General features: G+C 48.1%; 1 protein-coding gene across 1 annotated transcript in view; it reads right to left on the bottom strand.

Annotated features, from left to right (window-relative positions):
- Positions 1-1,104: 1,104 nt before the first annotated feature.
- Positions 1,105-13,603, bottom strand: part of LOC124243992 (translation initiation factor IF-2-like) — a 43,206-nt gene continuing 30,707 nt past the window's right edge. The window contains exons 2-3 of the mRNA XM_046670196.1: positions 4,484-5,330; positions 1,105-2,569 (exon numbers count right to left, since the gene is read on the bottom strand). Coding sequence (XP_046526152.1) covers positions 2,551-2,569; positions 4,484-5,330 — 866 coding nt within the window. The 3' untranslated portion in view covers positions 1,105-2,550. The remainder of the gene's footprint in view (positions 2,570-4,483; positions 5,331-13,603) is intronic.

The raw sequence follows: 13,603 nt of genomic DNA, 5'->3' as shown, positions 1-13,603 counted from the left end.
GAGCTACCTGCATCCCACTTTAAGCCCAGAGAGGAGTTGTGGTCAATCCCAACTAAACCACACTGGGAATGGGGTGGGGTAAATTCTTCAATGGGAAATTAGACTACTGATGGCTGGAGAGGAGGAGGTCCTGTGGCAGCAACCACAAAACCAAGATAAAGCCAAGGGACAAGAAAGTTAGGCAGGAATTGAGAGCAATATTGAGTGGATTAGCTGCTCAGTATGGAAGATGGACTGCCAGCTTGGCCCATCTTGGATTTGTCCCCATTCACAGAATCGGGTATTGTTGAAAAAATGCAAACTGATTTTAATATTAGACAGTACCAAATATAACTCGGAAGACTGATATCCTTTTATAGTTGAAAAAGTTTCTATGTATGGATTTGTTACCCACTTCAAAGTATAACTTATAGATAATGTGTTGTTTTGAGCCATCTGTTCTGCTCCCTTCTTTGTTGGTTCAGGTGAAACGAAACTGAGTTTGTCTGATCATGGATCATTTAAGCAGAGTCTACTTTAATTTCTGTATCCATTTTCAGGGATTTGGGAGAAGGGTGGTTGAATGGAAGAAAATGGAAACACTCATTTTGCTGTTGAAATCCAGGGCACTTGGAAAGAAAGATAGATATTTATCACTTTCATAGGTAAAAATACACTATAATAATTAAAACAATGAGATAATGTTTTTCATCTGTCAAATTGGTAAGATTACAAGAGAAATACCCAGGATTGGTGAGGGTTCAGAGAAATGTCTCCATCATACATTGCTGGTAGGAATGTAACTGGTGTAAACTGCCTGAAGGACAGTTTGGCAATAAATGAGACATTTTAAAAATGTGTTCCCTTTGACCAAGCAATTCTATTTCTAGAAATATTAGGAAATAATTATAAAAATATATAAACATTTACATACATGGATAATCCTTGAAGTTAAACATTATAATGAAAAATTGGAGATAATCTTAATGGCTAAAAATAGAATCTTGGTTAGATAACTTAAGGCATTGGCCTATGGTGCAGCCATTTAAAATCATGTTTTAGAATAATATATAGTGGCATGGGAAAATTCCTAGTCTATTGTTAAGGAGAAAAGTAGATTGCAAAGCAGTTTGATCAAATTTTATTTAAAAAGTACATACAAAAAAGAAGATACATACACACTTACACGGAAAAAATATACATCAAAATTGTAACACTGATATGCTAGAAAGGGTAATGGGTAATTTTTTGTTGTTCTTTTCTCTATTAAAAATTTTTAAATAATGAACATGTATTACTTCTGAAATCAGAAATTTTTTTTTCTTAAATAAGACAGAACACCACAATTCTCCCAATGGCCAAATTATGGATTGACATTGTTCTCCCTACTGTTTGGTACATATCCAGTTATTTCTGGTACCCTCCATCTCTCTGCCTTCCTCCCCAATACACATGCCCATCTCCCCCACCCCTGCCCTCTCCCCGAACTCAGTCCAGTGCTGCTTCTCCTACTCTAGCGGATGGGGCATTCCAACATGAGCTTGTACATTAACTGGGGATGGAATCCTGTCACACACCTTTTGAGGAACTCAGGCTGACCCACTCCTCACCAAGCAGGGCTGATGTTTATCCGCCTCCACCAATCAGCAAGTCCAGGCTTCCTGTGTGACCCATCAGGATAACCCCACACAGCCTGATAGTTCTCTGCTCATGGTAGGTGCCCAATAAATGTTTGCATGTGGAAATAAAGTACTCAGATAAGCAGAGACCTTTTAGAGCTCTCTGGGGATACGGCAGAGCTATGGGAGTGAAGACTAACTGGATTGACTAGGGCTGGGCCAGGCAAAGAGCAACTCAGAAGTGCTGGCTTCAGAATGACCATGCTCAGCCTTCTTAATTGATGTTAAGTTTACTGGCTCACACACCATTTTGCTAGCATGTCCACCCGTGAGGATTTCAAGAGTTCAAAATGAATGAAATCATTGGCCAAGCTTATATTTTCAGGACTATGTTACATCTGTCAGTCGAACAGGATATTTTGCTAAACAGCAAATTGGAAACTTCCTGGCACTGGTGGGCAGCAGCACTGCCCACAGAAGTCCTTTCCCTATGGGCGTGGGGCTCATTCCATGCCCAGGCCCTCCAGGCAGTGGAGGCAGTTTCTGTTGCCCTTTGCTATTGAATTTGCCAGACGTGTCAAAGACATAATCTCATTGACAGAATATAAACAACAAACCAGTAAAAGGAAATACACAGAGCAGAGCTGCTCGCTCCTCATCCAAGTCCTCCTGGACCTCGTGCCTGCTGTGAGCGCTGGGACGAGGCTCCCCCAGTCCCATGCTGTGGGTTTTGCTGTTTTGTATTTCTTCACCTGTTGTTTATACTTTGTTCTCTAGTTGTTACACGTGAAAAGGTTCTATTCACTCTGGGGCAGGGATTTCAGTGGAAAAAATGTAAAACTTGAAAAACTAGGCTCCATTGTTTACCAACCTTGTTACTGCAGCCAATTGGTCAGCCTCTCTGAGCTGTAGTTTTCTTCCTCATCCGTAAACAAGCTGCTCCTAGCCCTTCTCACAAGGTTGTTTTGAGGCTGAAATGATATTATAGGTATAGAAATAAATGTAAAACATGATATACGTGTATGACATTATGTTTTCTATGGAATGCAGTAGTTTCCTAAGAAATAGGAAATAGTATTGCATTGTGGGGTCTTATAGCCTCTACAGGTAGACAGGAGAATTAGACCTCCACTGTGTACACTTGGGCAAATCAGCTTCTCTAAGCCTCATCTTCTCTCCATAAAATGAGCACAAGAATAGCACTTCGTAGAGCTGATACGAGGGTAAAATGAAATAGTACATGCAAAGCGCTTCCAAACAGCACTGAGCACATAGTAAGCCTTTCTGTAAATGTAAGCTGCTGCTACTGCTCTTGTAAATGAATGAGAGAGGCAAATATGTCCAAAAAATTGCATATTGGGGCAGAAAATCAGGATTATGGGGAGGGGCACAGAGTAGAAATGGGAGCGCTATAAGCTAGCAGCTTCTGGTAGCCAATGTGGAAGCCTTCATGGAGGAACTGGACTTTCTAGAACTCTGAATAATAGTTGGAAGATGAGTTGTCTGGCCAGGGAGTGGAGCTATTAGAAAGGGTATCCCAAGTGCCTGATACAATTTGGAAGAAGGTTGAGTGGGTGTAGGGTGACCTGATAATGGGGGGTTGAAAAATGCTGAAAAACGAAGGTAGAGTTGGTCTGAAGTTTGTTAGCCAAATGTAGGCCTAGTTGACTGTATAAAGCTCTAAAATAGAGCAGACTAGGCCCCAAGGGGTGTTTTCAAAGTCTGGAATTTGACCTGTAGTGTGACTGACAGCATAATCGGCCATGCATTGTTGAATGGCATGCTGCAGACTTCAGATAGAGATGGGCAATTTAGCAACTCTGGGGAGGACTAACCAGTGGGGTTTGTTGCTGAAGGCAGGAATTCTGGACAGTTCAACAGGTGAATGAATTATTGAAGCTTTGTCTGATCATGTGGAGGAAGAGAGGAGGAAGAGGAAGGGGTGACTCTTGAAAGAGTAGAAATTATGCGATATTCCAGCTGGGGGGTCAGGTTCTCCACACATAGCAGAATGCTCTGCTTTATAAGAGGAGAGGCCCAAAAAGAATATTGAATTTGTCTTTACAAAAGGTGGGGTTGATGGGGGCCAGCCCTGTGACCTAGTGGTTAAGTTCAGCACACTCTGCTTCGGTGGCCCAGTTCTGTTCTGGGCACAGATCTACATTACTCCACAGTAGCCCTGCTGTGGCAGCAACCCACATACAAAATAGAGGAGGATTGGCACAGATGTTAGCTCAGGATGAATCTTCCTCAGGCAAAAAAAAAAAAAAAGGTGGGTTGATACTGTCTATATAAAGGATTTGATGTCAGAGAGTCTACCTATTTCAACCAAAGTTCTTTAAGTGGGAGGAGCATGCCCAAAATTGAAGAATGTATGCAAATATTGCTAATTCTGTGCAAAGGATCGTAGGATCACAAAATAGAAGGACCGTGAGAGATCAATTATAGTCCAATATCTTCATTGGATTAGATGAGGAAACTGAGGCAGAGTCATGGAGTAACCTACTCAATATTACACACATATCTGGTTCGATTGTCTCCATATTTCCTTCTAGCTCTGTAATCCAAAAATTTGAGGATTCCCTAATCTCTTTGTTTCCGTCTAGAGAGGATCAGCAAGAAAACGCTAGTTTTGTTTCACAGCAACTACTGAGCCCAACGCACACGTCCCCTTTAAACTCATCCTCTCTGCTCCCCTCGGACAGGCTTTGATATGCCCACCGTGCTTTCCCATTGGCCATTTTGTGTGGCTCCTCGCCCCCTTCCAAGACTCCCAACCAATCAGCTGCTCTCTTTCCCGCTCCGGCCCGCCGTGAGGAATGTACCATAGTGACAGTGCGGGGAGGTAGAGGGAGGAAGGGCGTGGCGACGGCTCGATTCTTTACCTTTCGCCTGCAACCATGAGACTCTGGCAGACTCTGAGCCCGCAGGTAGGACGGCGGCGCTGAGGACGGGCGCTGCGCGCCGGCTCTGGAGGCGCGCTTAGGTCTGTCGCCCCCGAGGCTGGGGTCCTGTGGTCGGTCTCCAGGGCCGCAGCTCCGCCCTCCCATGTGCCCGCCCAGCCTCCCGCGGCGACGCGGCTCCGGCAGCTGCCTGTGCTGTGTCCGCGCCGGACGCTGCGGGGCTGCGGGCCCGGAGCGGGACCCGGGGCGGCCCCGGGGACGCCGGCGCCGGGACACGCCAGCATGAGGCGGAGGTGAGGACAGGGCACGGGACCTGCCCGGCCCCAGCCGCCCGGCGGGCGCGCATCCCGCAGGCGTCGCGAGCGCGGGGTGGCCCGGAGCCCAGCTGGCCCCGGCGGCAGCTCTGAGCGGGTCACCGCCGCGACCCGACCTGTGGCTGAAGACCTCCCGGCGAGGACCCGCCGCGCGCGCCCGGCGCCTCCTCCTAGCGGCTCCTTCCAGCCCTTCCCCTCGCGGGGCCAGCGGGCAGCCCCTCCTGGCGCTGCCCGGGCCCGGGCCCCATCCTTGACCTCCAGGGTGGGCGTTCGGTCGGGGGCGGGCGCGCCCGAGTTCCCGCGAGGCTGCCCGCGTCTGCGGCGGCGAAGATCTCGCGCCTCATCCGGGGTTCGAGGCCGGAGGATGGGTGCGCCCGCCCGGCCCCCTCGGGCGGCGTCGGGCCCCTCCGTCGCCCCGTGCGCGCCCGTCCGGCCTCCGCGGGTAGATCCGGTCCTGAGTCCGTGGTCTGGAGTCTGGCGTGGCCGAGTTTGGGTTGCTGAGGTCGCTGTGGGCTCTCACGAGAGAACCCTGAAGTGCTTTTTCCTTTTATATCTATTGCTGCGATGGTGGTGGCCTGGGTGCGGTGACGTCAGTTATCTGCGAGCCGCCCCTTCCTAACTGCCTTACAAGGTGATCGCGCTGTTGGAGGTCTGCGCGGTCCGCTGGAAATTCCCGGTCTCCCACTCGTCTCGAGGGTCCCTGAACACGAGGAGGGTTGCCTGGGTTAGCAGAAGGCCAGACGTGGGGACAGCCCTGGCTCTGCAGGGGCGGCATGCGTGGTAAACGAGTCCTCACGGCGGTTTGTCGGGCCCCTCAGGCAAGGCCTCTGTACCTCATCTCGTTAAAGGACAGCGGTAGGCCGATATCTGGGCTGGTTTTTCTCCAGAGTCTTAATTCAGGGAGAGCGTCTGGAGGAATACAAACCACATTTATATTCTTTTAACGGTGCTGTTTAACGCAGACATTAATTATGGTTTACATGAAGTGGGTCAATGCAGAGGAATGGAGGTGAATTGTCAATAGTGTCTTTTTTTTAAGGCATATTACTTTTTTCTTTTTTAGTGGGATGTGGATGGAGAGAATGGCATTTAAACATCAGAACACCAGTATGTATTTGGACCCCTGTGACAGTTTGCTATGTAGACAGTCGTTTAGGATGACGGCTTATACCCCAGCGGTGGGAGAGAGATGGTTCTATGGTGAGAAAGACATCTTCTTTCGATTTGCTGCTGCCGGCGGGAAGGCCCTGTCCTCTGATTACCTGGCCACACAGAGGCCGGTTCATTGTTGTGGTTGCTTTTGCCTGTGAGCACATCTGTAAAGAGCTGTGAGGAGGATATTGTAAATTCCACATTTGATGGTCACATGCCCTCGGAGCAGCAATTTGGCTCAGGTTGTTTAGCCCTACAGTGAGTTGTTCTTACGCTCCAGGTTTAAAAAATTTTTAAACTTTTTTGATAGTAGCGTGAGGTAATTCCAGAATTATAGGAAAAACATAGGTTGGGTGTTCCTCTTGCAAAGAATCTTTAGGAACTTGGACCTGGTTCTTAGCCAGGACTCCTTTTTGTGTTCACACTGCTAACCTTTGACATGTCTAGAGCTTGACTACCAGATTGCGATCCCTCCCCCCCCCCACCATGGTTCCCATCCGCTGACGGCTTTTTCATGCTATTTCTGGGGGTGGGAGAGAAAATGGGCTTGGAGTGATGTCTATAAAGCAGTTAGTGCAGTGCTTGGCACATAGTGGATCTTTAATAAACATAGGTAAATTTCTTTTCTCTTTGGGTTTGGGAGACCTGTGGGTGATGAAATTGGATGCAGTTTTTTTTAAAAATTTTTCTTGAGGAAGATTTGCCCTGAGCTAACGTCTGCTGCCAGTCTTCTTTTTGCTGAGGAAGACTGGCCCTGAGCTAACATCCGTGCCCATCTTCCTCTACCTTATATGTGGGACGCCTACCACAGCATGACTTGCCAAGCGGTGCCATGTCCGCACCCGGGATCTGAACTGGCGAACCCCGGGCCGCCAAAGCGGAATGTGGGGACTTAACTGCTGCGCCACCGGGCCAGCCCTGGATGCAGTGTTGATTGCACGTCCCTTCTTGACTTGGGAAGATTACTGCTCCTCCATCCTCTTCCCACCTTAACCTGTAGCTCTCATCCTGAAGTTGTTATGATAGATTAAAAATGAAACTCAAGGGGCTGGCCCCATGGCCATTTGGTTAAGTTTGCACGCTCCGCTTTGGTGGCCCAGGGTTTGCTGGTTCGGATCCTGGGCACAGACTTACCACTCATCAAGTCACGCTTGGAGATGTCCCCCATGGAAGAGGCAGAATGACTTGCAACTGGGATATGCAACTATGTACTGGGGCTTTGGGGAGAGAAAAAAAAAGGAAGATTGGCAGCAGATGTGAGCTCAGGGCCAATCTTCCTCACCAAAAAGTGTTGGAAAAAAAAAAGGAAGAAACTCAAACCTCTAGACCTAGAAGTAAACATCCAACAAGGAAAAATTGAGCTCTGCCTGGTTCTTGTGTTGCATTTTTTCAGAAAGAATGGTGTGTACCTTAGAAGAAGTCTTACAGCAGTCAGTACAGAAGAGCAAATGATCAGAATCAACCCTTTCTTGAGCCTGTTGAGTAGTCCCGTGGGTGAGGATTTTGGTTGCTGTTGGTTAACTGTCCAAGTGGAACCAGGAAGCTCTCCTGATTGCTCGTGGCACTGGCATCTGAGAAACAGCCCAGGATGGTGAGGCCTGACCAGCAGGCAGGGGCAGACTCAGATTTGATGGGCTTTGCAGGTAAACTGAGCTTTGCAAGGAGCAGCCATTTCCCTCCTCCTACTTGTAGCAGGCTCCATGTGAACAGATTAAAAGGCTATCAAACCTAATGTTCTTGAAAGAGTAAGAAATGTCACTGGTTTTTTTATGTCCCTTAATATTGGGTGTGACATTTTAATAATAATCACGCTCTGGATTTACTTATTGCTTTTTCTTTGAAGAAGTGAAAGCTTTTTCATCGCCTATTATCTCATTGATTCTTACTTGTGTCTGAGGTCATCAAAGCTTAGTGCAGTGTATTATTTCCATTTTATAGATGGAGGTGATCATTGCTCTAAGTTGCAGGTGTGTTGCTGTCTGAGCTGGACTTGAAATGAGTTTTCCTTCTTATATTACATTTCATTGATACTTTTGTAGGAAAAAACCCCTCTTTTTGGGGAAGCTAAAGGACTTAAAGATACCAGACCATTGTGCTTTTCCATTACTAGATAGCTAATAGTAGCTGACGTTTATGGAGTGCTTATGTGTGGGGGCCTGTGCTGGGTGCTTTGTGTGCATTCCTTCATTGATTCCTCACAACAGTGTACCAGCTAGGACTCATTCTTATCCCTAGTTTTACCGATGACGAGCTAGTGTCTGGTGAGATCTCAGGTCAAGGGAGAGACAGAAAGCAGGGCTGGCACTCAAACCTAGGCTGGTTCCAAAGCATGTGCCCTTCACCCCATGCTTTAGTGGTGACTAAGGAGCAGACCTCGGAGCCCTGACACCTGTGGCTGCTGCTTCCCCGGTCGGAGGGCCTGTGCTTATCCTGGGGCTTTGCTTTTCATCGCAGAAGAGTTTTCACAACCTGGATAGTTCCTGTGCCAGAAGCATTCCTCTAGCCAGGTGGAGGATCATTCCTGTAGGGAAAATAATCAGAGCTGAAAAAACATCTCTATTTGGTGAGTGCAAAGTATTTAATAAGACCAGATGGGGAGGATAGGGACTAGAGAATCGAGATGGTTTGTGGACAGAGGAAATTTGTGATATTCTAACCCAGGGACACCCCAGTATGCAGGCTGTTTACCTTGAGCTGTGGGTTGAAATTGTAAACCTGGAGGCATGGCATTTGGGCTAAAATCTGTGCAGTAAATAAGGTCTCAGTTTCTACTCTAGATGGCAAAGTTGAAAATCTGCTTCCTTTTGGGTCTTCAGCTCCCACAAATAATGCAGCACATTGTGGGAATGGTAGGGTGGTGTTTGGAAACTTACCTAGATTCTTTTTTTTTGAGGAAGATTAGCCCTGACCTAACATCTGCTGTCAATCCTCCTTTTTTTGCTGAGGAAGACTGGCCCTGAGCTAACGTCGTGCCCATCTTCCTCTACTTTATATGTGGGACGCCTACCACAGCATGGCTTGCCAAGTGGTGCCATGTCCACACCCAGGATCCGAACCGGCGAACCCCGGGCTGCCGAAGCAGAGCATGCGAACTTAACCGCTGCGCCACCCGACTGGCCCCCTTACCTAGACTCTTAGTGGACTTCCCTTGCCTGCAGTCGCCCCTCCTGCATCTTTGGTTCTACCTTTCAAAACTCAGCTCTGACCCTGTGGAAGTGGGTGAAGCGGTCGATGGTGTCAGGCACCGAGGTGCTTGGGATACCCCAGTGGACAGAACAGCATCCCTGGCCCTCTGGGGCTCAGCTGTACGTGACTTGCTGTTTCTTGGAGTGGCTTTAGCTCTCTTTATAGATGAGCAGGCTTATAGTCGTCATTATCAAGAAACTGGGGGGTAAGACAGGGAAGCTATGGCCCCAAACCCTGCAGTTCGTTGATTTTTCTGTCGTTGACGAGTCAGTTTCACAGAGGAGAGAAAATTGTCACAACTTAAAAGAAAGTGGTGCTAATCAGATTAGAGGAGGAGAAGTAGGACTGTTGGTTTGTCCCTTGCTGACAGGTGGAACAGGAAGGGCGGGCGCTTCTGCTAGGTAGCAGTTCCTCCGTAGGAGCAGCTGTGTCCGTGCCTCCCTCCGCAGTGCCTGCGCCATGTCTGTCACATAGAAGGAAGGACCAGGCGTGTGTTGGTGTGTGATTGAAAGCCAGGGAAGGAGTCCTTCTGCCTTAGACAGGTCTGCAGAGATCTGTGTCTAGTGAAGGATCGGGTCTGGTTAATTCTGGAAGGAGAGGGACAGCATGGTTAAGTGGTTAACTAGTAGCTTTTATTGACTTTTCCTTAACTGCTTTAAAATAATAACTATGTAAAAGGCAAAATGCAACTTTGATTGGTCCCAGCCTTGTCCTCTTTCCTGCCCTGCCTCTTTTCTGTTGCTGATTGGAGTAGAGAGGAGGCTGAGTCGGGGAGGCCTTCCCTGTGTCAGTGTTGGAGCTCGGGAGGGCCAGAGCAGTCCGCAGGGAAGGCTGCGAGTAGGCAGGACCTACTCCTGGCGCCTGCAGTCCCTGGGTTACAACAACAAACCTTCAGTGCAGGCTGTCCCCAGCCTTTAAAGGTCCCAACCACACTCCTCCCTGCCTTCCCTCCATGTCTCTGCCTCCAAGCACAGCTGCCTTGTTGTGATTGAGATGTGTTGGCTTGTGAGTGGAAAGGAAAGGCAGTGGGGAAGGAGCATCATGATGATAATGACCTTAGCAGTGATGACAGCCACAGACACTTAGAGACAATTGGCTGTGTACTGGGCTCTGTTCTGAATGTCTGCATGTGTGCACTCGGTGCTCACAGCAGCCTGAGAGGGGGTGCTGTCATGATCCTCGCTTTATACACGAGGAGGCTGAGGCACAGAAAGCTCGTGACTTTCTGAGTGTCTCAGTTAGAAGGTGGTAGAGTCAGGGTTCAGACTAGTTGTGCTCTCACAGACCAGTTAGGGCAGCTGACTTGGGCAGACTTACTCCTATCAGGGTTATCTCCATCCTGGACATCACCCCTTCCTCTCTTCTAGCCTCCCCTCCACCGTTTCACATTTTCCCCTCTTCCCTTTTGAGTTATCTGTCTGAAATGCCACCAGAGAGATGCATTTAGGTTAACTGGCATATTCCCTGAGAGTTGGGGTGGAGTCAGGGGAGGTAAGCGTGAAGCATTTGGAGAACACAGGCCCCGGTGGGCTTCTCAGAGGGGCGCTCAGGACCATGCGAGGGTCTTAGTGACCCAGGGGCTGCGCCATGGACTCTGGAGAGAGTGTTGATTACAGCTGTGCTCCCAGAAAAGGTGTGGATCCCTTCACCTTCCCTCCTCTCCTCTTTCTTGGCATGGGGTTCTGATAGGACAGCCCTCATGACCCCAGCTCAGCTGCTCTGTGGATCCTTTTCATTGTATTTATTTAGTTAGTTTAGTTCTTTAAACAAGCTAGTTTAAGGTCCTGACCTCTGTTTGGAAGAGAACCTTTTACCCATTTTGGTCATGACTGGTTGGAGTCATTTATTTCCCTGTAAAAAAGGAAAAGGGAAGTATTTTAACTAGTGACATGGGCATGTGTCAGTTTGTTCCAAAATGGATAGCTTTTCTCAAAACCAGACTTGCAAAGGGAGGGAAAAAAGATCAACTTTTTGCCTTTGGCATTTTAAGCACCTTTAGACCAGTGGGTCCTGTGGACGGTTATATTATGATGGCTGTCACTTATTGAGTGTTCCCATGGGCTAGATGCATGCCAAGTGCTCTGTACGCACACATTTCTAGTCTTGGGGGAGTACCATCACTCCCGTTTACAGCAGAGAAACTGTTCCAGAGAGGCGAAGATTCATAAACCCAGTAAATTGCAGAGGCTGGATGACTCGAAATCCTGTGTGTTTACCTCGCTTTAAGGTGGAATGTTGAGGGAGCTACAGGAAGAAGAAACGGGAAAGAAAAGGACAGTATGGAGCAGGGGAAAGAAATTCCTGAGATGGCAACTTGAATCAGCCTCAGGATGCACTGCACACTGTGGGCCTGAGCCTCAGCCAGCCTCAGGGAGCCAGGAACAGGCAGGTTTTCTGAACCTATGAGCTTTAGGTTTTACTCTGAGACTTTCTTTCAGCACATTTTTGTTGAGCAGCTTATATGTAAGGCAAGTGCCAGATAATGAGATGGTGTCCACCTACAAGACCTACAAGAGGTCCCCGTATTTCTAGGGGAGGCAGACACAAATGCAGAAAACCACGTTGTCAGAAGTGACTTAACTGGCTAGCGAGCCCTGAACATGGAGTAGTAGGAAAATTTATATTAACTGGCAAAGTGTTTCTTTGTGATTCGGTTTGTTAATTTCACGCACATAAGATTGAGAATTTCTAGAATTTACCTACTTCCTGTGCTGTTGTTTCTGGAATATTTGAGTTTTTGCAAACAGAAGGTCACTGTGCAGCTGCTCTCTGAGGACCAGTCCTGCACCTTGGTTGCAGGAAAGGGTGGGGCCACTCCCGTTCGCCAGGCTCCCCTTAGGCTCATCACACTGGATCTGTCAGGCTTGGGCTTGGCGCCCTTGTTCTTGCACAGTCACTGCTTGCCTGGAGGTACAGGTGCTCCGGGGACCAGTGGCCCTTGCTAGAGGAGGTGCTGCCCAGGTGTGCCCTGTCTAGGTTTTCTAGCAGGGGTGAAAGTAGTCCCAGGCATGGAGCTGCTGAACTGACGCTTTGGGAATTACATTAGACCACATTACCTCTAAGGCTCTTTTCTAGCTCTAGGACCACAGTCTTGTGCCTACAGGGACCTTGGAACCTGGTGGTAGCCTCGTAGTGGTGTCTACCAGCCCTCCCACTCCTCCATCTCCCTGAAGTAGCTCTGTGTCATGCGCTGTATTTCAAGCTGATATATTGTAGGGAGATGCCCAGTGGGACTTCTTGCTCGAGATCCTTAGTGAGATGCAGTTTTTGCTAGTATTCTAGTCTCTTGTTTTATAAGACCTTTGGATCACTTTGATCAGGTCCATTCAGATAGAAATTACTTATGTCCCCTGAAAATGAGTTAAGCATCTTTTGACCTCTGCTCCCTGCTATATTAATTGAATTGACTCCATTTGGTGATAACATTTAGGACTCTTTCACATGCTGCAAGTGAAAAATTCTCTCTGTCCATGAACAGTGACCCCAGAGAAGGGTTCATCACCTTCAGTGTATCGCTCACTTTAACAAACTTGATGTGTGGAAATGTGCATTGACTTTCAGAACATAATAGTGTCTCTGTACTTCTTGGCTTTAAATTTAATTCTTCACAGTAAAGGGATTTTGCAAGAGAATTCCTTCTCTTGGAATTTAAAATTTTACTTTCCTACATACAACTTTTTCAGGCAGCCTGATTTTCCACCATTGTGGAATTGACTGCCTGTCACTTTCCCTGCCCTCTCTGTCCCCACCGTACGTGTAGCCTCTGAGCCACAGATATTGCTGGGCTCTGCCTGTCCAGGCTTCCAGGCCTGTCCTCGGGCTTGCTGCTTTGGCAGACAGGACCAGGTGCTGCTGCAGCTATGGGTCAGGGTGTGTCCTGGCCGCACCTGGCCGGCCAGCCTTTGTCATGCGGTTTGTTTGCACCCAGCGGTCATCTGGGCCATCTCCATCTGTGCCCCTCACTCGGCTCCGTGGGCAGTAGCTTTCCTTCATGCTGGTCTCCAGGCTGTCCCTGCAGGCTTTATGAGGTCCGCGTGCTTGGGCATAGGCAGTAGGCAGGAAAGTCCAGGGTGGAGTATGGATCATTCCCTGAGAGTAAAGGAGGTCAAGAGATGTGGCTAAAAACCTTACTTAGATTGAGGCATGGGAAAGATGGGAAGGGAACGAATTTATCGGGAGTCTGCTTTATAAATACGCTCAGTGACATGATCTCTTTTAACCTTTACAGCAGTCTTATGGATTCAGTATATGATGCCCACTTAGGCTGGGAAACATGGGGCTCAGAGAGGTAATGACTTGCCTGAGACCTCTTAGCTGGTAAATGAGGGAGCTCCATTAGATTAAAAACCCGAAGTCTGTGGTGGTGAAGAGCATGAACTCTGGAGCTAGACTGTACTGCACTGTTTATTAGGGTGTGTGACCTTAGGTGTGTTCTTTAACCTCCCTGGGC

This window comes from Equus quagga, chromosome 1 (genome assembly GCF_021613505.1).
Source record: "Equus quagga isolate Etosha38 chromosome 1, UCLA_HA_Equagga_1.0, whole genome shotgun sequence".
Taxonomy (NCBI): Eukaryota; Metazoa; Chordata; class Mammalia; order Perissodactyla; family Equidae; genus Equus; species Equus quagga.
The sequence above is the reverse complement of the archived record's forward strand: the minus strand, read 5'-3'. Positions and strand labels throughout refer to the sequence as shown.